The sequence below is a fragment of the Geotrypetes seraphini genome, chromosome 1 (genome assembly GCF_902459505.1).
Source record: "Geotrypetes seraphini chromosome 1, aGeoSer1.1, whole genome shotgun sequence".
Taxonomy (NCBI): Eukaryota; Metazoa; Chordata; class Amphibia; order Gymnophiona; family Dermophiidae; genus Geotrypetes; species Geotrypetes seraphini.
This window is the reverse complement of record NC_047084.1, coordinates 119253147-119276153: the sequence shown is the minus strand read 5'-3', so window position 1 is coordinate 119276153 and position 23007 is coordinate 119253147. Positions and strand designations below refer to the sequence as shown.

The 23007-nt window shown below is 43.1% G+C and overlaps 1 protein-coding gene across 3 annotated transcripts in view; it reads right to left on the bottom strand.

The window, feature by feature from the left end:
* The window catches only part of HINT2 (histidine triad nucleotide binding protein 2), a 44681-nt gene extending 22857 nt beyond the window's left edge, over nt 1-21824 (bottom strand). The window contains exons 1-2 of one of the 3 annotated variants that reach the window (XM_033936870.1): nt 21627-21824; nt 13419-13574 (exon numbers count right to left, since the gene is read on the bottom strand). In XM_033936870.1, coding sequence (XP_033792761.1) covers nt 13419-13574; nt 21627-21713 — 243 coding nt within the window. In that variant the 5' untranslated portion in view covers nt 21714-21824. Of the gene's footprint in view, nt 1-13418; nt 13660-21557; nt 21587-21626 lie in introns of those variants that run through there. The other 2 variants (XM_033936881.1, XM_033936862.1) reach the window with 2 other exon arrangements.
* Between the last annotated feature and the right edge of the window lie 1183 nt (nt 21825-23007).

Genomic DNA, 23007 nt, shown 5'->3' with positions numbered 1-23007 from the left:
GAGGACATGTAGATATTGAAAAGCAGTGGGGAAAGCGGTGACCCTTGTGGCACTCCGGATGAGTTGCTCCAGGTGTCGAAGTGTTCATTGTTAAAGCGTACCTGGTAAGAACGGGATGTAAGGAAGCCACGAAACCAGTTTAGTACCTCAGCTCTGATACCAATGGCGTCTAAGCATTACATCATTTTCTCATGGTCTACCAAGTCGAATGCAGAGCTCATGTCGTTATCATCCGTTGAAGTCTTTAAAAATTATTTGCTGGAAAATTTAAATTATCCGCCTCAAGCTATTCCCCCTATAAACAAAGTTTACTATTTACCTAGTACTAATAAAAAGGATACGGGAGACAAGCCAAATGATCCAGTCCTTATGAATGGAATACAGCCAGATAAAGATCTTCATAATATCATGGAAATTTTGGAGGATTCTCTTTCCCAAGTCAAAGAACGAGCTACCCTCGTAGTTAACTTTGTCTTTGAACAAGACTTGAACTCTACCATGAGGATATAATTCAAAATTCCTACTTCTCCTTATTGTGGTCAGAGGTTATGGCTGTATCCTGACATGACTAAATCCACCCAGGAGAGAAGAAAACAATTTTTGGTAATGAGAGAGGAAACATAGAAATTAGAAGCCAGTTACTATATCTGTGTAAATGTGTTATCAAATATTTGGGCCTGAGGTATGTCTTCTTTCAACCCAAACACCTGAGATCTTTCTTAGATCTCAAGAAGGTAATAACTGACACTGCTTAGAAAGAAAAAAGTGTAGTCTGAGATGTCCATCTTTGCTATTTTCTTTATGTTAACCTATTAATGGTTCTCCTATTACCTTTCTTTATGGTCCTCTCCCACAAGTATTATAGTGGTCTAAGGAAATGTTTTTCTTTTCTTCTAAAAATAATGATTCTGTTATTTTCTTTGCACTGTATTTCATTAACAATGTAATGTAATGTAATGTAATTTATTTCTTATATACCGCTACATCCGTTAGGTTCTAAGCGGTTTGAAGAAAATATACATTAAGATTATAAATGAGAAGTAAGAAGGTACTTAAAAAATTCCCTTACTGTCCCGAAGGCTCACAATCTAACTAAAGTACCTGGAAATTAATAAAGAAGAGAAAATAAAGATGGTTGAAAAAAGAAAAATTCTATGTGAATTTATAGGATGGAAATTAAACTGACAGTGAAGAACTGTATGAAAAATACATATGGAATTCAGTTAGAGAGGGTAGGTTACAATCTATTTATGGTATTTGTTTAATTGGAAGGTGTTAAGGTGGGTAATTTGGGGGAAGGTTATCTGAAGGTAGGTGAATCTTCTGGAGGTAAAAGAGGAGGGGTTAAGATATTTGGATGAATTTTTTGAAAAGCAGGGTTTTGATTTCTTTTCTGAATGTTTTGAAGTTGTCTGATATTGTCATAAGATTGGAGATGGAATGGTTGATTTTTGCTGCTTGTGTTGCTAGAAGGTTGTCAAACATTTTCTTGCGTTGTGTGCCTTTGAGTGGGGGGAAGGCGAAAGGGTTCGATGTTCTTCTGTGTCTTGAGGTGGAGATTTGGTTTAAGCGGATCATTTTTTAGGTTGTTTCAGAACACCTATTTTCTATCTAAAATTCAGGATAGTCCCTTGAGAGAAAAGATTAGAATAAGAAGTCAAATTAACACAGATATCTTCTGGCAAAAATCAGAACAGGCTTGAGTTTAATGCTGATTAAAAATTTGGTCTGAAAAAATCTTTAACTCTATGGCACCTTTTAAAATTAGAGTGATTTCTCAAAAGAAGGATGCTCCGCTCTCATTGCCAATGTAAACAAACATGCAGAAAGTTTGGAAAAAAGTAGCCTAGATGTAGACAAGACAAGACTAATTGGAGAAAGACAAATAAAAGAATATAACTATGAAAATAACAAAGCTAGGAACATCTACTATGGTACTATAATTAACTTAGCAAAAGATCAGAGTAAAGCCCTATTTTCAATTTGGAAATCTGTTACTATTGACATGGAATGATGTAATAACATTCAAAAAGCATCTGTGGATACTTTGGCAACTTTTTTTAATGATAAAATTTTGACAACAATCTCTTTTTTTTTTCTTCTAACGGTTCAGATTCATTTATTCTTCCTTACTCTGAAGAACTCACAGACAAATATTCCAGTAAACAGACATTGACATGACATTGACATTCCAGTAAACATGACATTGACATTGTTACTATCACTAGATGTTCAATGCTATACTCTGTAATTCGCTGTCTGTACAGTTTCTCTTCATTGTAAACCGCCTAGAAGTCGCAAGATTGTTGGCGGTATATAAGAATAAAGTTATTATTATTATTATTATTATAACATAAATTTACTTCATGTTTAACAAATTTACTTCAATTTTTTGAGACCGTGAACAAGCAAATTGATAGTGGAATGCCGGTGGATATAATATATTTGGACTTCCAGAAAGCATTCGACAAAGTTCCACATGAAAGACTTCTCAGGAAACTACAAAGCCATGGAATAGAGGGAGATATACAAAGGTGAATAGGCAAATGGTTGGAAAACAGAAAGCAGAGAGTGGGCATAAATGGGAAGTTCTCAGACTGGGAGAAAGTGACTAGTGGTGTGCCCCAGGGCTCAGTGCTTGGGCCGATCCTATTTAATATTTATATCAATGACCTGGAAGACGGAATATCCAGTGAGATCATTAAGTTTGCAGACGACACAAAGCTATGCCGGGCAATCAGATCGCAGGAGGATAGCGAGGAACTCCAGAGTGACTTGTATCAGTTAGAGAAATGGGCAGAGCAATGGCAGATGAAGTTCAACGTGGAGAAATGCAAAGTAATGCATTTAGGTAGTAAGAATAAGGAACACGAGTATAGAATGTCAGGCGCAACTCTGGGTAAGAGCGAACAAGAAAAGGACCTGGGTGTACTGATAGATAGGACCCTGAAGCCGTCGGCATAATGCGCGGCAGCGGCAAAGAAAGCAAACAGAATGTTAGGCATGATAAAGAAAGGAATCACGAGTAGATCGGAGAAAGTCATAATGCCGCTTTATAGAGCAATGGTCAGACCACACTTGGAATACTGTGTCCAACATTGGTCTCCCAACCTAAAGAAGGATATAAAACTGCTGGAGAGGGTGCAGAGATGAGCAACGAAGTTAATAAGAGGTATGGAGAACTTGGAATATGAGGAACGACTCAAGAAACTGGGACTGTTCTCCCTTGAGAAGAGGAGGCTGCGAGGGGACATGATCGAGACGTTCAAAATGCTGAAAGGCATCGATAAAATAGAGCAGGAAAATAAATTATTTACATTGTTCAACGCGACACGGACAAGAGGACATGGTTTGAAGCTAAGGGGGGACAAGTCCAGGACAAATGTCAGGAAGTTCTGCTTTACGCAGCGAGTGGTAGACGCCTGGAATGCTCTCCCAAAGGAGGTTATTAAGGAATCCATTGTGCTGGGATTCAAAGGCAAATTAGATGCACATCTCCTTACGAGAGGCATAGAGGGATATGGGTGACTAAAACTACATCAGGTGTATACCTGACTGGGCCTCCGCGTGTGCGAATCGCCGGACTCGATGGACCATGGGTCTGATCCGGAGATGGCAGTTCTTATGTTCTTATGTTGACTTAACAACAGAAAGTCAAATAGTGGACCTTTGTGTGAAATTTGACTTACATTTTCTGTTATATTCCCTCTTATGCTACTTCATGGTTAATGGCTCTAATAAACCATTTACTTTCCAATGCCTATTTTTCAATGGATATGGCAGTGGTCCCCAACCCTGTCCTGGAGGATCACTAGCCAATCAGGTTTTTGGCATAGCCCTAATGAATATGCATGAGGCAGATCTGCACTCCTATCATCTTCATTACATGCAAATTCATCAGAGATATCCTGAAAACCTGATTGCTGGTGGTCCTCTAAGACAGGGTTGGGGACCACTGGGATATGGGACATATTGTACTTTCTCCGCTGCTGAAAAATTCAAACTTGGATCCGACTAGCTCTGCTCATTATCGCCCTATAGCAAATATACCTATATTAACTAAATTGATCAAATCTATTGTTTCTAAACAACTCTCAGATTCGCAATGTAAAGAGGAGTATACTGGAACCATGAAAACAGTACTAACTCCATGCAACATTAGCGAAAAAACTTATGTCCTTTAAAGTGAATACGTACTAGACGCAATCTATATGCTGCATCTACCGCCCCCGTGGGAAACAACTGCATCTTAATAGGTATCAGACAAAGCTCACATTGCTAAAGTCTAACAGCCACATAGTGTGTGCTCCTCAGCGAATTTGACAGAATAGGTAACCTGCTCCTGGCTAGAAGGAGCTGTACAGCCCTTCCTGTCTGGTTGGGGATTCCGTCTAGTATGTGCCATGAGAAGATGGCGACAGGAGAAACCAGTGTGATAAGCATGGAAATCTGAAGTCCAGGCCCCCCTAGAAATAGAGAAAGAGAGTCCTGGCCGCAGGAAGATGCGAAGTGTCATTATACCCATAGAGACACCCCGAACTTGGAAACTGTTTGTACTACCTTTAGGCATAAATTCTATGCCACTACCAGACACATGCAGCGCAGCACAGAGGTCCAAATAAGAAGGACAGTTACCAACAGACAAAGGAACAATCTGCAGGGACCCCAAGAGAGACGACGAGATACCCGTGTGAAATACAGGGTACTATCTTTCTGCTTATATCACTGTGTCGTGATTTGCCTTATGTCGACCCAGTCCAGAGATAAACCGAGACTGGGTGACCTAGCACAGGTCAGAGTCTCTCTGTTAAGCTTCTTGAGGGCTAACCCTAGAGTCCGATTAAACTAGCAGCTTCCTTCAAGTGGATACAGCAGGAAACACACACACAGAAATATAGATCTGCCCAAGCTTGCCTGAACCGGAAAAGATAGAAACCGCGGCATACCCTGACCAAAGTCAGCTGGAAAATAAACTACCGGAACGCTGCAGCTCTCCTGCCATCGCCGGAGACCCAAGTGCGCGCCTGATTCATGCTGAAACGTGGCAGCTGCATCAACGCTCTTAGAAACATAATCAGAGTCAACCCCCGCAAAATTTACACTGCCGCAGCCTACATAGAAACGGTGCTTCCTACAGCACTGGAAAAACATGTCCCATCTCAAGCGCGCTGCTATAAACCGGCACCTGCACAATTAGCTGCACATGGCCACGACAAACACCGATGAAAGTGAGCCTCGGTAAGAAATATGACCACTGCACTGAAACCCAAAAGGAGAACAAGTGCGAGCATGAAATTGCACCGCTGCTGCCGTGCTGTAACCAAACAAGGAAACCAAGCGCGTGCATGCAAAGGGCGGGAAGGTCCTGGCTCCCTCAACAGATTTGTCATAAAACTTAGCATTAATAAAATATCCAGTCCTTAAACGGACGTTGATCGAACCTGCATCACTAATACTCCCAAACAGAACCTGAAGTTCAAACAACAGTAATAACACATACATACTCACAAGCTTATTGTTAGGACCGGTTGATGCCAGTAAGTGCTGGTAGTGCAGCACTAACAGGGCAGAATGTAGTAACAGTGGTCTCCCCCTTTTTTTTTTTTTTTTAACAGTGAAGGGAAAGAAGAAAAACGGAGACCCAGTCAGACCCTCTATCAATGGAGGGAGGGTGAGGCAAGGACCTGGGGGTGCCCAGGTGTAACCCCTAAAGCCGGCACCGTTCAGCTGGACACTCCTGTCTCACTGAAGAGAAACCTCAACAGGAGAAATATAAATGTTGTCCCACTGAAGAGAAACTTCAACAGGGGAAAATAAAGTTCCAGTCACAGCTAGAATCCAGGAAATAGTTGAACAGCGACCATCACCTACTGGGAGATAGAGCATACTGGAGATGCAGGAGGCGTGCCAGACAATAGGACCACCTGTTAATCAGTTTCTCTATCTCCACCTGCTGGTAGATGTGTGCTATCCCATTGGTCTCTGGATTCATCTGCTGCTGTTGCTAAGGAAATTTATATTTAGTAAACCTCTGTTCAGAACACTTTACTGGCTCCCAGTCTATTGGAGGATTCAGTTTAAATGTGCTACTGTGATATTTAAAATCTTGTATGGGATCTTTCCCCCTTTGGTTCCTGTTTCCTTTAATTCTCGTAAATCATCTAACTTCAGGAGCTCTAAGAAATATAAACTTGGTTCTCCCACTGTTAAGAGAATTAAAACTATGGTTAATTTTTGCTTATCCTTTACTTTATTTGCAAAGATTTGGAATGAGCTTCCTTCTGAAGTCAGACCTCTTTCTCATTTATCAATCTTTCGGAAAGTGCTGAAAACTTACTTATTTCAGAAATTGCTGACTGATTCCTCTGCTTCAAACTAACGATTATAGAAACTGAGGTCTTGTCCAACTCTTTACATGTTTTGTGAATATTTTGTTAACCGAGTCCAGCCCTGTTGGAGGAATGAATCGGTATATAAAACCAAAAATTGGATGGGATCCTGAATAGTGTAGAACAGGTAAAAGTAAAGAGATTTTTCATCTTTTCAAAAAGTACAAAAACAGGGAAATACTTTTAAAACAAATAGGAGGAAAGAAGAGTTAAGCTCTGGAAGTCATTGCCAGAGGATGTGGTTACAGTGGTTTGCGTAGCTGGGTTTGAGAAAGGTTTGGACATGCTATTGAGACAGACATGGGGAAAGCCATTGCTTGCCTTGGGATCAGTAGCATAGAATCTTGCTAATTCTGAGGATTCCAGAATCTTGTTATTCTTTGGGATTCTGAATGGAATGTTACTACTATTTGGGTTTCTGCCAGGTACTTGTGATCTGTATTGGCCACTGTTGGAAACAGTAACCTAGGCTAATTGGACCATTTGTTTGACCCAGGATGGCTGCTCTTATGTTCATATAGATTACTTGGGGGAAGCCACTATTTGCCCTGGAATCAGTAGCATGCAATGCATGAGATTCTATTTGGAATCTTCTCCTATTGTTTGAGATTCTGCCTGGAATCTTGCTACTCTTTCAGATTCTGGAATCTTACTAATCTTTGAGGTTCTGGAATGTTACTACTATTTGGGTTTCTGCCAGGTACTTGTGACCTGGATTGACCACTGATGAAAACAGTAAATTAGGCTAGTTGGACCTTTGGCTGTTCTTATGTTACAAATGACCTTTAAGAGGCCTGGAGGAGTTTCAGACCTCCTGGGTGAAAACCATCTGATAACTACTGATCTGTTACGCTTTAGTTTTCACTTTGCTCTGCTACATCTCCCAGGTTATACAGTAACAGAGGTTTAGACTGCAGAGTCCATCTCGATGCTCAGTGACGTTCAGTGATGCACTTCAGTTCCTCCGAGTCATTCTCTTCAAAGAGTGAAAGATGTTCCTAGGGGCATTGCTGACATTTTATTCAGGAGACTGAACCAGATCATTCATTTAGCTTTTCTGCTATGAACTTGTGGTCCTTGGCTTCCCCCATGTCTGCTATTGAGACAGATTTAGGGAAAGCCATTACTTCCCTGAGATCAGTAGCAGGGAATGCTGCTACTCTTTGGGTTTCTGCCAAGTACTTGTTACTTGGAATGGCCGCTGCTGAAAACAGAATACTGGGCTTGATGGGCCTTCGGTCTGTCCCAGTATGGCAATTTTTACGTTCTTATGTGAGCCAAGTACAGGACAATCGAGCCATTGTGTCATCACTGATGAGGTTGGCTCTTAGGCATTGGTGGAATGAGGCATTATGACACCACAGTCTCAGCTCTGGAATGTTGCTGCTCTTTGGGTTTCTGTCTGGTACTTGGGACCTGGGTTGGCTACTGTTGGAAACAGGATACTGGGCTAGTTGGACCATTGGTCTGACCCAGTATGGTTCTTCCTATGTCCTTTATGCCTCAGTCTCTTAGTAGTTCAACCAACTCACATGTGTTTGCTTTGAATGTCTCTTTGGCTTCTTCTCAAATTCTCCCTTGTCGTGTCCATTTAAAGTTTTCCTTCTAACTTGCCTCTTACCCTTTCCTAATTTTTATTTTACTCCGCTTCCCATTTTAATGGCTTCTTTTGTCACACTCTTTAATTATGCTAGCAGCATGTTCGTCTTCACTGATCTACTCTTATGCATGAATATTTCTCTGTTTATTTCAACGTGTATTAAGAATATTTTGGGCACCCCTTGCACCATGAACTCCTTAAAGCCATCAGCAGCTAAAGATTGCAGTGTAGGAATTGAACTGGCTGGCCTTCAACCATGCTTGGAGGCCCTCCCAGTTACAGTACCAAGCCAAAAACCCAGACAAACTCCTTACAGGTTAGAAAGACGTCCAGACAGTCCTCTAAAAAGAGGACATGTCCAAGTAAATCCAGATGTCTGGTAACCATACCTATGCCCCCCTAGTATGGAGACCTAAAGAGATTAAGAACACCAGAGTCGCTTTAGCTCTCAGAGATGAACAGGGGGCTACTAGCCACATAAGAATTGCCGCTGCTGGGTCAAACCAGTGGTCCATCATGCCCAGCAGTCCACTCACATGACGGCCGTCCAGTCAAAGACCAGCGCCCTAACCGAGACTAGCCCTATCAGCGTACGTCCTTGTTCAGCAGGAACTTGTCTAACTTTGTCTTGAATCCCTGGAGGGTGTTTTCCTCTATGACAGACTCCGGAAGAGTGTTCCAGTTTTCTACCACATGCAACCTGCTCCTTCGTATCTTAGTTGTGTTGCACCTGGACTATTGTATTACCGTTGTACGTTGGTCTTAGCTTGCCTCTGCTAAAATATTAAAATGAATTAAAAATGTTATCAGGCTCCACACACATGCTAGACAAAGGCTTACCATCCATTTCAGAATTCATCTTAAGAGTTTTAACTCAAAAGGATTAGCTCAAAAATGCATAGTTTGGAACACGGTATCTTTGAAGGATATCAGCAAAGCAGGGAAGATAAGGCATGTCAACAGCAAGAGCAGAAAGACTTGAAAGATTACTTGCACGTTATCACCGTCCACTATTGAGCAAGCTCTTATTAAGAATAAAAAAAACATTGGGTGAAGGGGAAAAGGATAGTGACGGCAGTATTCCGATCCCCTCTGTAATTTCCCACGTATTGCCTACTCCTCTGGTATCATCTCTTCAACGTCCCCAAAAGTAACCTGAAACCTAATATCTTCTAGGGTAATATATCCTGAAAACCTCAATATGTAATCTGTAACCAGCTATCTACCAATGCAATGAAGCCTGATATTTTCCAATGTAATGTAACCTGAAACCTCAATACGTAACCTGTACCAGCAATTTTCCAATGTAATGCAACCTCCTGGAAATGTCCAGCTCTCTTCCAATGTAATCCGCTTTGAACCGCAAGGTACAAGCGGAATAGAAATCACTAATGTAATGTAATGTATTCCCTGTTTACAGATTAATCAGATTTACTATATCACCTTATCAAAAAAAGGTCAAAGTGATTTATAACACATAATAAATAAAGAGAAATGACCCCATGGCTACAGGGAAGCTGAAAACTCAAAGAACCATCCTCACATAGAATCCAAGTACAATCCAAAGGCCTGCATGAAAAAATAGGTTTTAAATTGAACCTTAAAGTAGAGAGCTGCACGGGAACGGGGATGACTGGAATCCCGCGGGACCCGCGGGTTCCCCCTTTGGGTCACGGGGATCCCCTGGGGATGCCCCCTAGGGTCGCGGGGATCCCGTGGGGACGCCTCCGAGGGTCGCAGGGTTCCTGCGGGGTTGGATCGCAGTGCACTCGAGCCGCGAGGGTAGTCTCCTTCTCCTTACCTGCCCTGTCGCAGCACACAGCCGAACGGAAATCTTCCCGATGTCAGCGCTGACGTCGGAGGGAGGACTTAAGCAAAGCCCTCCCTTCCTCCGACGTCAGCGCTGACATCAGGAAGACTTCCGGTCGGCTGTGTGCGGCAGGGCAGGTAGGGAGAAGGCAATGGCGTACGAAAGAGGGGGGAGGGGGCGGTCCGCCCCGGAGAATGTGCACAGCCGGTCAGGTCCCCCGATCGACCGACAACAGGCCCGGCCGACAAATCTCCCTGCCCTGTAGCCGCGAATCTAAATTACCTCTTACAGCAGCTTCACTACTCCAGCTGCTGTAAGAAGGTAATTTAGATTCGCGGCTACAGGACAGGGAGATTTGTCCGACCGGGCCTGTTCTGTTGTCGGTCGGGTGCAAAAGCGCCACAAAGGTAGAGGCAGGGAGGGAGGAAAGGTGGAGTGGAGAAGAAAAGACGCTTAAGGGGGGAGAAGGCCGCTGAAAGCACTGGGGAAGACAAAGGGGTGGAAAAGAACGCTGAAAGGACATGGGGTAAACGGGAGGAGGGGGGGGGAAGGACCCTGAAAGCACTGGGGAAGACAAAGGGGTGGAGAATGCCACTGAAAGGACATGGGGAAAACAGGGGTGGAGAAGGCCGCTGAAAGGACATGGGGAAGACAGAGGGGGGAGAAGGCCGCTGAAAGGACATGGGGAAGACAGAGGGGGGAGAAGGACGCTGAAAGGACATGGGGAAGGCAGAGGGGGGAGAAGGATGCTGCCTGACAGGACATGGGGAAGATGGTGAGGGAGAAGGACACTGAAAGGAAATGGGGAAGAGGGAATGGGAAGAAGACGCTGGCAGGGAAGAAGACAGAGGTGCCAGACTATGGGGGGAGCGGAGGGAAAAAGATGGGTGCCAGACCAATTTGGGAGGGGGGAGAAAGGGAGAGGCACAGTAACAGAGCAAATGGAAGACACAGCGAGAAGAGAGGCAGTGGATGGAAGGAATTGAATGAGAACATGAAGAAAGCACCAGGCAATAAAGGTAGGAAAAAAAGTCTTTTTTTTTTTTTTGCTTAAGGATAAAGTGGTATATTAGTTGTGTTGATAAAAATTTATAAACATTAGAGGCTCTGGTAGAAACCCGTTTACAAAGTATGTATTCTTCCCAATTAATATTTCCAAATTAATAAAGTCTTTTTGCTTATTTTTAAATGGGTTTCTACCAGAGCCTTTAATTCAGTAGCATAATTAAATGAAATAACTATTTCTGTAGTTTATAGGGACGGGCGGGGACGTAGGGGATTCCTCGCGGGGACGTAGGGGATTCCTCGCGGGGACGGGTGGGGACGGAGGGATTCCTCGCGGGGACGGGTGGGAGACCTCACGGGGACGGGTGGGACTTTGGCAGGGACGGGTGGGCAACTCTCTACCTTAAAGGTCTTATAAGTCTCTTTTGCCCATATCACATTACATTTATTCACTTCTAGTCTGCCTTAACATTTCAGTTGAAGGCGGATTACAATGAGAGGCATCTGGACATTTCTAGGGAATTACATTTCAAAGCTTATTAGACGGACATTGGATTAGCATTACAAGACATATTTCCTAAATAACAACATTTTGATTTCTCTCCGGAATATTATAGAATCCAATATGGCACCTAAGATTCTGACGACATCTTTATCTAGTTTTGCTGTTTGGAATGACAGTAGGCCTTCTAACTTTTTTAGCTTTTTATTGTTTTGGTTGAGGGGTAAGTAAAGCGATTCATGTTTCTCCGAGGACTTTTTCCTTCTTTCAGTAAGAGTCTATTGCTCAGGTAAATTGGGACATAGCCCTGTAGTGCTTTAAACAACAGGTAAAAGAATTTGAATACAATTCAGCTTTCACAGGGAACCAGTGAGGTTTTTAGCTAGGCTGGTGTTATGTGGTCATATTTGTTCATGGAGAAGATTAATCTTAGCGCTGTATTTTGTATAGTTTGCAACTGTTATCTTTGATGCTGGACAGAGTAGGTACAAGATATTGCAAAAATCCAGCATTCCCAAGATTAGGGATTGTACTAGGGGACAAATTTGTGGCTCTTTAAAAAATTTGCATGTGTGTCTTAGGTTACACATTATGATAAAGGATTTTCAGACAACATTGTTGATCTGTAATTGAACAGAGCCGGGGCGGGTTTTAGTAGGTAAGATAGGAAGTTAATTTTTATGTTGGTTGCTGTAGGTATTTTTTAAAATCATTCTCTGTTAATAGGAACTGTGTTTTTTCTGTGTTTATTTTTAATCTGTGGTCCTACATCCAGGTTTCTATTGGGGGATGGGAGATTACTTCAAGGAATTGTTTGGATGGGAATGACTAGAAGGAGTGGAAATGTGGTGTGTGACAAAACTTTTTGTGAGGCAAGTAAAAGTAAGAGGAAAAGAAGGCTGCTTTGGATCTTAAAAGTAGTAGCTGAGAAGGTAAGGAATCAGAGGTTAGCTTTCATAAACTACAAAAGATTGCAGAAAGAGGAAGACAGGCAAAAATATCTGGAAAAGTTAAGTGAGGTTGGTCGTGCAGCCAGGAAAGCGCAAATGGAAGAAAAAATAGCTGACACGGTAAAATAGGGAGACAAGACATTTTTTACATATATTAGTGATTGAAAGAAGTGCAAAAGTGGCACTGTGAGACTCAAGGGTGAAGGGGAGGAATATGTAGAAGCTGATAAAGAAAAGGTCAAATTGCTTAACAAATATTTCTGTTCTGTGTTCACAGCTGAAGCGCCGGGAGTGGGACCGCAGAAGACAAACACGAGCATTGTGTTCGTGAGGAGCTAGCTAAATTAAAGGTGGACAAAGCGATAGGACCGGATGGAGTATAACCAAGATTACGAGGGAAGGGCTGGATGGTGTACCTCCAAGGGTGCTGAAGGAAGTTAGGGAAGTTCTGGTGGCTCCTCTGACTGACCTTTTCAATGTTTCTCTAGCATCAGGAGTAGTACCAGAAGTGGAAGTAAGGAAGAAGTAGGAAACTAAAGGCCGGTAAGTCTCACTCTATGGTAATTAACGGAAACGCTTTTAAAACAGAGAATAGTGATGTTTCTGGAATCCTTGGATTGTTGGTCCGGAAGCAACATGGATTCACTAGAGGCAGGTCTTGACCTGTCAGACAAATCCAATCAATTTCTTTGACTGGGTGACCAGAGAATTTGATAGAGGTTATGCGGTAGATGTGGTGTATTTAGATTATAGCAAAGCCATTGTCAGTGTTCCACACAAACATCAAATAAGTCGGTCTGTCAAACCCTGTCCCTGGCAGTATCTAAGTCCAGACTAAAAGCCCACTTTTTCAAGGTTGCTTGTTAGCTCGATAGAGACAGATATAGTACCCACATATAATGTATACAGAGCTGTGCATTATGGAAATGATTAATAGTAGTAGCCCTAAACCTGGGTAACTGAACTCATAGATCTAGAAATGGGTCCCACCGATACCTTGCTCAAAACAGCATCAATGTTTTTTTTATATTGATGTGAATGAATCAAATACAGGAAGTACTGGGATAACAGAACAGTGATGTATTCAGATAAACTTACACCAACACCTTCTTTCATCCATGTCCCTCAATGAAGCCCCCCCTTGCATACCACCCATGTTTACCTTTTCATCTTCATAGATAATATCAGCAGGGATGGTGCGGTCAATGATTTTGGAAAAGATGGTGGGGGATTGCGTCCCACAGATCCTCCGGGCTCTGTCGGCCTGCTTAGCCTTGGACACCTCGTCATCAGGACCTCCCAAGCTGGACGCCCATCTCTGGTATGGAAAGAAAAGACAGCAGTAGAGGCCAGCGGAAAGAGCAGCTCTCATCGACCACTGCAGGAAATTAGACTCAGGGCTTCTGAAATTTTAAAAGTTTATTTTTGAGGCTGAGATTCAAATTGTAGGAGTTTATCGGTCTATTTGCTTTTTAGGTGAATTCCATTCCATGGCTCAAAGTCTTTCAGTGGCAACTTATTTTCTCCCCAGCTTCCCCTTCTACTACCTCCACCTCCCTGCCACCCCCAGCATCAACCTCCACCACTCCCCGACTCATGAGAGCCTCCAACCCCCTTCGTGGATAATTATGTACTGTTGGTGAGGCAAGACATCAAATCCTGTAAGGTTTTCCCATTTCCAGTATCTGTCTCCAGATCCCTTCCCTTCTCCCACTCTTCTCCCTCAGCCTCTCCCACCCCCCATCAGTTCTCACACCTTCTTCAAATGCTGCAGGCACTTGCTCTTTTATTCCAGAAAATGCAAAAACAGGCACTTTGTGCGTCTTTCAAAAACACTGAACCAGTTCTGGCACTGTAAGTGCTCGCATTAACACTACTCAGGGAAACGACCTAAAACTCAAACTGTCATAACAGCAAAACAACTACAGCTCCGGATTATGAAAACGCTAAGCAATTTTTAAGAAATTATTATCAGGATGAAAAGAGTTCAGCAAAGAACAGTCACATACTGTGACCAATAACACATTCAACCCATTATGACTCTCTTCTTTCACTGGTCTCAAAAACTTCCTCTATTTTCTGATATATTTTTTTACATAATGCACAAATTCTACCTAAAAATATACTCAAATATCCACTAAACACTTGTCAAAAAACAGAAGTCCCAGTGGAGGACAACCGTTTCGCTGTGGCTTCTCCAGGACACAAACTTTTCCACTCTTTGCTCATTCCTAAAATCAAACCCAAACCATTGGTTATACATGTGCACATTCTAGATCTGACCACTTAAACTGTTTGTTCTTATGGTCAAATCAAAGTGGCTCTGTCTGGCTTAAAGCTGCTCAACATGGTGCTGTGCTCAATGACAGAATTTCCTGCATTTAAACCATCATACCCAGCTAGAGCTTCTATTTTGGTGGAAAATGCTCAAACTTTTAGTGCGTTGATATATTGCATTACATTACAGATTTCTATTCCGCCATTACCTTTCGGTTCAAAGCAGATTACAAAAAGAGTTATGGAAGAAGGGTTACAACGTTAGATCAGAGAAGGTTTCCAAGAGAGGGAAAAGTAGGATCTGGGGTTAGGGAGGGGATGGTAAGAGGGGGGGTTAAGCTTTATCATGGTATTAAGCTTTATTAAGGGATTTCTTGAAGAGTATAGTTTTTATGTCCTTTCTGAACATCTTGTAGTCTGGGGTTGTTGTCAATAGGTTGGAGACTTGGTTGTCTATCTTCGCTGCCTGAGTGGCCAGTAGTCCGTTGTATAGTTTTTTCCGTTTTACTTCTTTGATTGGGGGGTAAGTGAATGGGGTGTGTGTTTTTCTATGCCTGGTAGAGGTGGTTTGGATGAGGCGGTCGTTTAAGTAGGTTGGGCTGTCTCCATTTATAGTTTTAAATAGTATACAGTAGAATTTAAATTGTATTCTTTCCTGGATTGGAAGCCAATGAGAATTGATGAATGCCTCAGTAATGTGATCATGTTTTTTCAATGAATAGACGAGTCTCAGAGCTGTATTCTGAATTGTCTGTAGTTGTTACCCCGGTTTTAATTAGTAAATATGTAAAAGGGGAAAAATGATGGTTGTTGGAGGGGGTGCACTGAAAGAGGCACGTTCTATCATATCTGGTGAGAATGTCAAGTTCTTCAGAGGTATTGGGAACAGGTGTTTCAGTATGTGAGCAGATTAATTCAGATCCCTGTGGACATGAAAGTTGAAAGGGCATTATTGGTAGTGGGGGTTGAGGGATTGCCATCCCCTCAATCTAAACTTATGGATCTGGCATTTATAGCTGCCCGATTAACTGGCTCAGCAGTGACGTAATCCCATTGCTCCTAAATTAAGAGATATGAGGGCTCTTTTAGGAATAGTCTGTGAAAAATATAGATTATCAGCTCTTTTAACAAACCGGTGGTTACAATTTAAAGATTTGTAGGGGAAATATATTGAAGTGGAGGAGGATATGGGGTAGGATTAAGAGGGTGAAATAAGGATATTATGCATATTATCCTGTCCTTATGAAATGTTTTTTTCCCTTTAGATTAATTCCAGGCTCCTTGGGAAGGGGAGGGAGGGGAGTGGAAATGTTATATCTAACTATATGTTTAAAGCATTGAATATGGTTTTTTTTGATAATGTTATCATCGGTTTGTATTTTATGCTTTTCTATGGAAAGTATTATGTTATATTTTGATCAAAATAAACAAACAAACAAAAAAAATCATACCATTGCAATGCTGATGTTCCTGTGATAGATCGTAATACTTGCAGAAAACCTGTATTCAAACTGTTCTCTCGGGGTTTCCGCAGCTGGTATTATGCTTGTTGCAGGTTTCCGGGTCTCGCAGGTATAAACTGACGTTTCAGCCATCATGCTGTAACGACTGCAGTTTGTCTTTATATATAAGTGGATGGATGACATGTCTTGAAGGGCTTCCACCTCCGAAATAGTGCAGCACAGCTAATTGTTTCACCTTCATATGCTTGTCCTAACATTTCAAGTATAACACAAAACTCAATCACACACCTCTGGCATACTCTCACAAAAATGTCTTCCTCATCTGCCATAATGAAATGTACAAAGTTCTTCCTCTCGCTGTAGCCCAACAATGAAGACTACGTCAGTCCAACTGCAGGTTCAGAAAATCCGATGTATGAGCTTCACAAGAACTGGCACAGTGTTGCCAAATCTACGTCTTGGAAAGAAAAACAGAGGCAGTCTCATTACTTTTCAATCAGTCCTTCATCTTTTAACAATAGAAACATGATGGCAGATAAAGGCCAAATGGCCCATCTATTCTGCCCATCCACAGTAAACATTATCTCTTTCTCTCTCCAAGAGATCCCACATGCCTATCTCAGGCCCTCTTAAATTCAGACACAGTCTCTGTCTCCACCACCTCTTCCAGGAGACTGTTCCACGCATCTACCACCCTTTCTGTAAAAAAGTATTTCCTTAGATTACTCCGGAGCCTATCACCTCTTAACTTCATCCTATGCCCTCTCGTTGCAGTTTCCTTTCAAATGAAAGACTCGTCTCATGAGTATTTACATCACATAAGTATTTAAAAGTCTCTATCATATCTCCCCTCTCCTGCCTTTCCTCCAAAGTATACAGATTGAGATCTTTAAGTCTGTCCCCATATGCCTTATGATGAAGACCACATACCATTTTAGTAGCCTTCCTCTGGACCGACTCCATCCTTTTTATATCTTTTTGAAGGTTTGGCCTCCAGAATTGTACACAATATTCTAAATGAGGTCTCACCAAAGTCTTAAACAGGGGCATCAATACCTCCTTTTTCCTACAAGCCCTATGCAACTTAGCATCCTTCAAGCGTTTGCCGTCACCTTTTCAACCTGTTTGGTCACCTTAAGATCATCACATATAGTCATACCCAAGTCCCACTCTTCTGTCATACACATAATCTCTTCTAGAACAATTGTTTTTGCCCGCTACTTATGAGGAATTCAGGAAGCGCCTAAAAACACATCTGTTCCTGAAGTATCTAGACAGCTGACCCATACATCTCTTTCTCCTCAATAACGGTTCTCTTGACCTATTAACTACTATCTTTCACCTCTTTTAAGTTCAATCAATTTGTATCCTTCTTCGAATCTTTTGTAAACCGCATAGAACTTCACGGTACTGCGGTATATAAACCGTTATTATTATTATTCACTCCCTAATCTGTACTGTTCACTCTGGTTTTTGCAGCACAAATGCATGACCTTGCATTTCTTAGCATTAAATTTTAGCTGCCAAATTTCAGATCTTTCTTCAAGCTTCGCCAGGTCTTCATGTTATTCACACCAGCCGATGTGTCTACTTCTATTGCAGATTTTTATATCATCCGCAAAGAGGCAAATCTTACCCGACAACCCTTCAGCAAACCCAAGAACAGAACCATGAGGCACAACACTGGTAACATCCCACCTCAGAGCGATCTCCATTGATCAATAACCTCTCTCCCCTTCCACTCAACCAGTTCCTGACCCAGCCTGTCATTTTGGGACCCATCCTGAGGGCACTCAGTGTGGAACACTGTCAAAGGCTTTGCTAAAATCTAAATACACCACATCTAGCACACATTCTCTATCCAATTCTCTAGTCACCCAGTCAAAGAAATTGATCAGATTTGTCTACTTCTAGTGAATCCATGTTGCCTCCGGTCCTGTAATCCACAGGTTTCCAGAAACTTCACTATTCTCTGTTTTAAAAACATTTCCATTAATTTGCTTTTCACAGAAGTCAGACTTACTGGCCTGTAATTCCCTACTTCTTCCTTACTTCCACTTTTGTGGAGAGGGACCACATCCGTACTTCTCCAGTCCTCCGGTACCACTCCTGACTCTAGAGACTCGTTGAAAAGGTCAGTTCCTTCAGCACCCTCGGATATACACCATCAGACCCCATTGCTTTATCTATCTTTATTTTAGCTAGCTGCTCATGAACACAACTCTCTGAAAATCAATCGGGGTCTATTACTCCTCCATCCCTATTCACGTTTGTCTTCTGTGGTCCCACTCCCAGCGCTTCAGCCGTGAACACAGAGCAGAAATATCTGTTAAGCAATTTGGCCTTTTCTTTATCATCTTCTACATATTCCTCCCCTTCACCTTTGAGTCTCACAATGCACTTTTGCACTTCTTCTTATCACTAATATATCTAAAATAAATCGCTAGCATTGTATTTAGCTCTTTAATAAGTGTTGTTCAACTTATCTGGATAATCTCTGGGCTAAAACTTGCTTTTTAATTTTTGTGCTTGGGTATATATATATTTATTTTTTTCTAAAATTTCTAAACCACCTATAATTACATAAGTGGTTAACAATTGAAGGAACTAAGGCCAGTACTGGGCAGACTCGAACGGTCTGTGTCCCATATATGGCCATTTGGTTGAGGATGGGCTAGGGAGAGCTTCGACGGCTGGGATGCAATGAGCTTTGATGGAGACTTCAGTAGATGGAACCTAAGCACACTTCAGAGCTTTGGGTTCTGGCCCAGAAAGAGCTAAGAAGGAAAATATAAATTAATTCAGTAATTTAAAGAGAGGGCAAGGTTGGGCAGACTGGATGGACCATTCGGGACTTTATCTGCCATCATTTACTATGGGGTCCTTTTACTAAGGTGTGCTAGCTGTTTAACGGACGCTAAACGCTAGCATGTCCATCATAGTCTATGGATGCATTAGCATACGCTAAAACGGGACCCTTATGTTACTCTGTTGTCTGAATACCTTATCATCCTTCCTCAGGAACTGTGAATAAGAAAACTGTTCTTTAACAATACAGGTTGGCAGCTTCTGTTTTGTAAATTGTGTTTTTGTCAGTAGGTTTCTCGTACCCTTTAAACTCTTTTTCAAATTTTATTATTATTAATTAGAATTTATTTTCTGCCTTTTTGAAGAAATTCCCTCAAGGAGGTGTACAGCATGAATAAATCAAACATTAAGCAATAGCCGGTTTTTGAGCAGTAAAAATATTCAAATTATACAAAGTGTGACAGTATGTTTCATTACTATGCTAACACAATCTGTAATAAAACTTAACCGACAGCATAGATCAGCAGTCTCAAACTCGCAGCCTGCGGGCCACATGTGGCCTCCCAGGTACTGTTGTGGCCCGCAGCCTGGACACAATGATGGCGTGTTTAGTTTCTGGCCGGCTCCCTTGCTGCACTTGTTTTTCCTTCAAATCTGCGAGAGATAGTGGTGGCTCCTCACGCAATCCGCACCTGCGTTGAAAGCCGAGAAGGCTTCTGACGCAGGCGCAGATCTCGTGAGGAGCTGCTGCCGCCCATGGCTTTGAAGGAAAAACAAGTGCAGCAAGGGAGCTGGCCAGAAACTAAACAGTACTGAAATGCTGCTGCTGCACACGGGAGGGAGGGGTGAGGGGAAAGAGAAATGCTGTTGCTGCTGCACCCAATTGTGGAGAGAGAGGGAAGGAGAGAGATGGAAAACCATGGAGAGGAGAGGAAGGAGAGATGCCAAGTCCATGAGAGAGAAGGAAAGAGAAACCGGACCATGGAGGGGGAGGGAGAGATGCTAGGGCATGGGGGGGGAGAGAAGGAGACAGATGCCAGACCAGGGGAAAGAAAGGAAGGAGGGAGGGAGAGGAAGGAAGGAGAGAGATGTCAGACCATGGAAATAGGGAGGGAAGGAGAGAAAGATAGGAAGGGAAGACATGGCAAAGTAGATTTTGATAAGAAAGCAGAAAAATTGAATGTTAAGTTAATGCCAAAGATGGATGCAAGAAAAGATTTATAAACTATAAAGAGTTTTACCTCATGCAAAATTTTTTTCTGAGGCCCTCCAAGTACCTACAAACCCAAAATGTGGCCCTGCAAAGGGTTTGAGTTTGAGACCACTGACATAGATGGAACTTCAGCCCAGAGAAAGTGATCAACACTTAGGGGTCCTTTTACTAAGGTGCGCTATCTGTTTTAATGCACACTAAATGCTAATGTGTCCATTATATCCTATGGACGAATTAGCGTCTAGTGTGCGTCAAAATGGCTAGTGCGCCTTAGTAAAAGGACCCCTTAGAAAACAGCTAAATACAATGAGATACTTGTTGCTGAAAGATAAGATCACGAGTAAAGGTGAAGAAACAATTACATGTATTTTAAAATATTTTTCCAATAGTGGGAGAGTGATGAATATCATCGAAAAGTTCTGAGATATTATAAAAATTAATGTAGTTTTTAAAGACAATGTGCATGCGTCTCTCTTAGGAAAAACTAAGTTGTGAGATATATTAAGTAATGGTTTGGATTTGATTTTAGGAAATTATTTTGTCCCCTGAAGAAGCCAACAGTGAATGAAACTATTGGCCTCTATTGGGATTTCTATTTTTCTGGTAAGTGTTCAGTGGATATTTCAAGTATATTTTTAGATGGAATTTGTGCACGCTGTTAAAAAAAAAAGAAAATGCACCATAAATATAGGTTTTTGCGACCAGTGAAAGAGATTGCTGACTGGATTGCTTTTGTTAATGGTTTGTTGCGTTGTAACTGACTGCTGAGCTCTTTTCATCCTGATAAGAATTCCTTCAAAATGACTTAGGATATTCCTAATTCTGAGCTGTCATGGTTTTCTTGCTGCCCAGTTAGCTCCTGACATCATTCCAGCAGATATGTTAATTAGGGTGGGATCATTTTTCATTTTTCGCTAGGTTTCCAGCACCAGATGTGTAGAGAACTGCTAGGGGGTTTGAGGACCGTATTTCCCACCAATAAGACCGGATCTTATATTAATTTTTGCTCCAAAAGACACATTAGGGCTTATTTTCAGGGGATGTCTTAGTTTTCCATGTACAAGGGGTATTCGAGGTGGAGTCGGGGAGGAAATGAGTCTGTCGTGGACATTGGGGGAGGGGGGTTCTAGCTTAACTGGGGCTTATTTTCAGGGGATGTCTTATTTTTCCATGTACAAGGGGCATTCGGGGTGAGGGCCAGCAGGAGGAGGAAATGGATCTGCTATGGACATTAGGGGGGGTCAAGCTTAAGTGGGGTTTATTTTCAGGGGATGTCTTATTTTTCCATGTACGAGGGGCATTCGGGGTGGGGGCCAGCAGGAGGAGGAAATGAGCCTGCCGTGGACATTGGTGGGGGGGAGGGGTTAAGCTTAACTGGGGCTTATAGTAGCAGCTCAAATCAGGAGAGAAAGCGCTTCCCCATCGTTTTCGGGGGCTCCAGAAAAAGGTCCGGATTTCCCTTCAAGGAAAGTAAAACCCGGATGCCCGGATCCGCCCACAGGAGCGGCTGCGCTTTGGCCTCCTAACGCCTCTCTCTCACCTCGGCCTCCCCATCCCTCTATCACCAAGTTAGATTGGAAGCTCTTCGGGGCAGGCTCCTGTCCGCTACCTGGAGCTGGAGGCGGGGCTGAGGCCGACGGGGCAGCAGCCCAGAAGCCCAGGCGATGAGCCCCCGGCCTACCCCGCGCGCCGCCATGCCTCTCTCTTCCGGCCGCTCGGGGACTTCGCGCGTGACGGCGGTAGGCGGGGCTGCTGCCGGCTCGTGCCTCGAGCGCGAATCGAGCGGCCGCACTGCGCGTGCGCAAGTGGCCGCTGACGGACGACTGGCCTCCCGCCCTTCACTCTGCCCAGGCTGCTCGAGACGGAGTGAAGGGGGGAGGAGCCTACGAAACGTAGCCTAAAAGGGGCTTTGCAAAGAAATAGAAGCCTCTGCAAATGCCACAGAAATGGCTTGAACCGTGGCCCATCCAGGTCCCATAGTGAAGTTGTCCAAACCCCTTGGTAGATCAGGGCAATGCCAGAGCTTGAGGGGGAAGTGAAATCAGGGGCATGTTAGGCCAGGTGTATGGGGATAATGCCATGAAGAAAACAGCATTGTAAAGATGGATTAAACATTTTTCAGAGGGAACAGTAACAAGCAGAACTGATGAAAAACACTGCAAACATTTGTCCAATTATACACCCCAATCGTTGGCTGACTCTGAGAAGCTAGCAGACCATTGGTAGAGAAACAGGAAAATCTACTGAAAATCTTGGGATTTGTCATCATGACTGCACCAGATCATAAGGGAAAAAAAGCAAACTATATTGGAACACCCTCCCTACTCCTCTAATCTGGTCCCTACTCACTTTTTTCTTTACCCAAAGATAAAGGAAATATTGAAAGGAAAAAATTTTGACATGGGGGGGGGGAGGGCACAGGGGCCGTGGCCTCCCCCAAAATTGCCCGGCGTTAGGGGGTAGAAAATAGGGCAACTGCCCTATCTCCCACAATAGTCTACAAGTGACTTTGCCAATGCTCCCGGGCTCTAACACTGTGCTTGCCGGCTTCCCGACCCGGAAGTTACATCATGAGGGGGAAGGGAAAAGCGAAGCAGGCAAGCACAGTCTTAGAGCCCCAGAGCATGGGCGAAGTCACTTGCTGGCTAGTACGGCAGTGGCGGGAGATAGGGAGGCTTCAACCACCGCTCCTGCTTGCTTCAAGCCTTCCTCACTGCCGGGTCCTGCCTTTGCGGAAACGGAAAGTAGATGGGATCAGGTAGCAAGGAAGGCCCGAAGCAAGCAGGAGCAGTGAGTTTTGAATGCTGCACTGCGATAGGGATGGAAGAGGGAAAAGGAAGACCAGGGAAGGGAGAGGAACGAGAGATGCCAAGTCCATGGGGGGAGGAGGGAAGAGAAATGCTGCTGCCGCACCCAATTGGGGAGAGAGGGAAAGAGGGAGAAGGAAGACCAGGGAAGGGGGGGGGAAGAAATGCTACTGCTGCACCCAA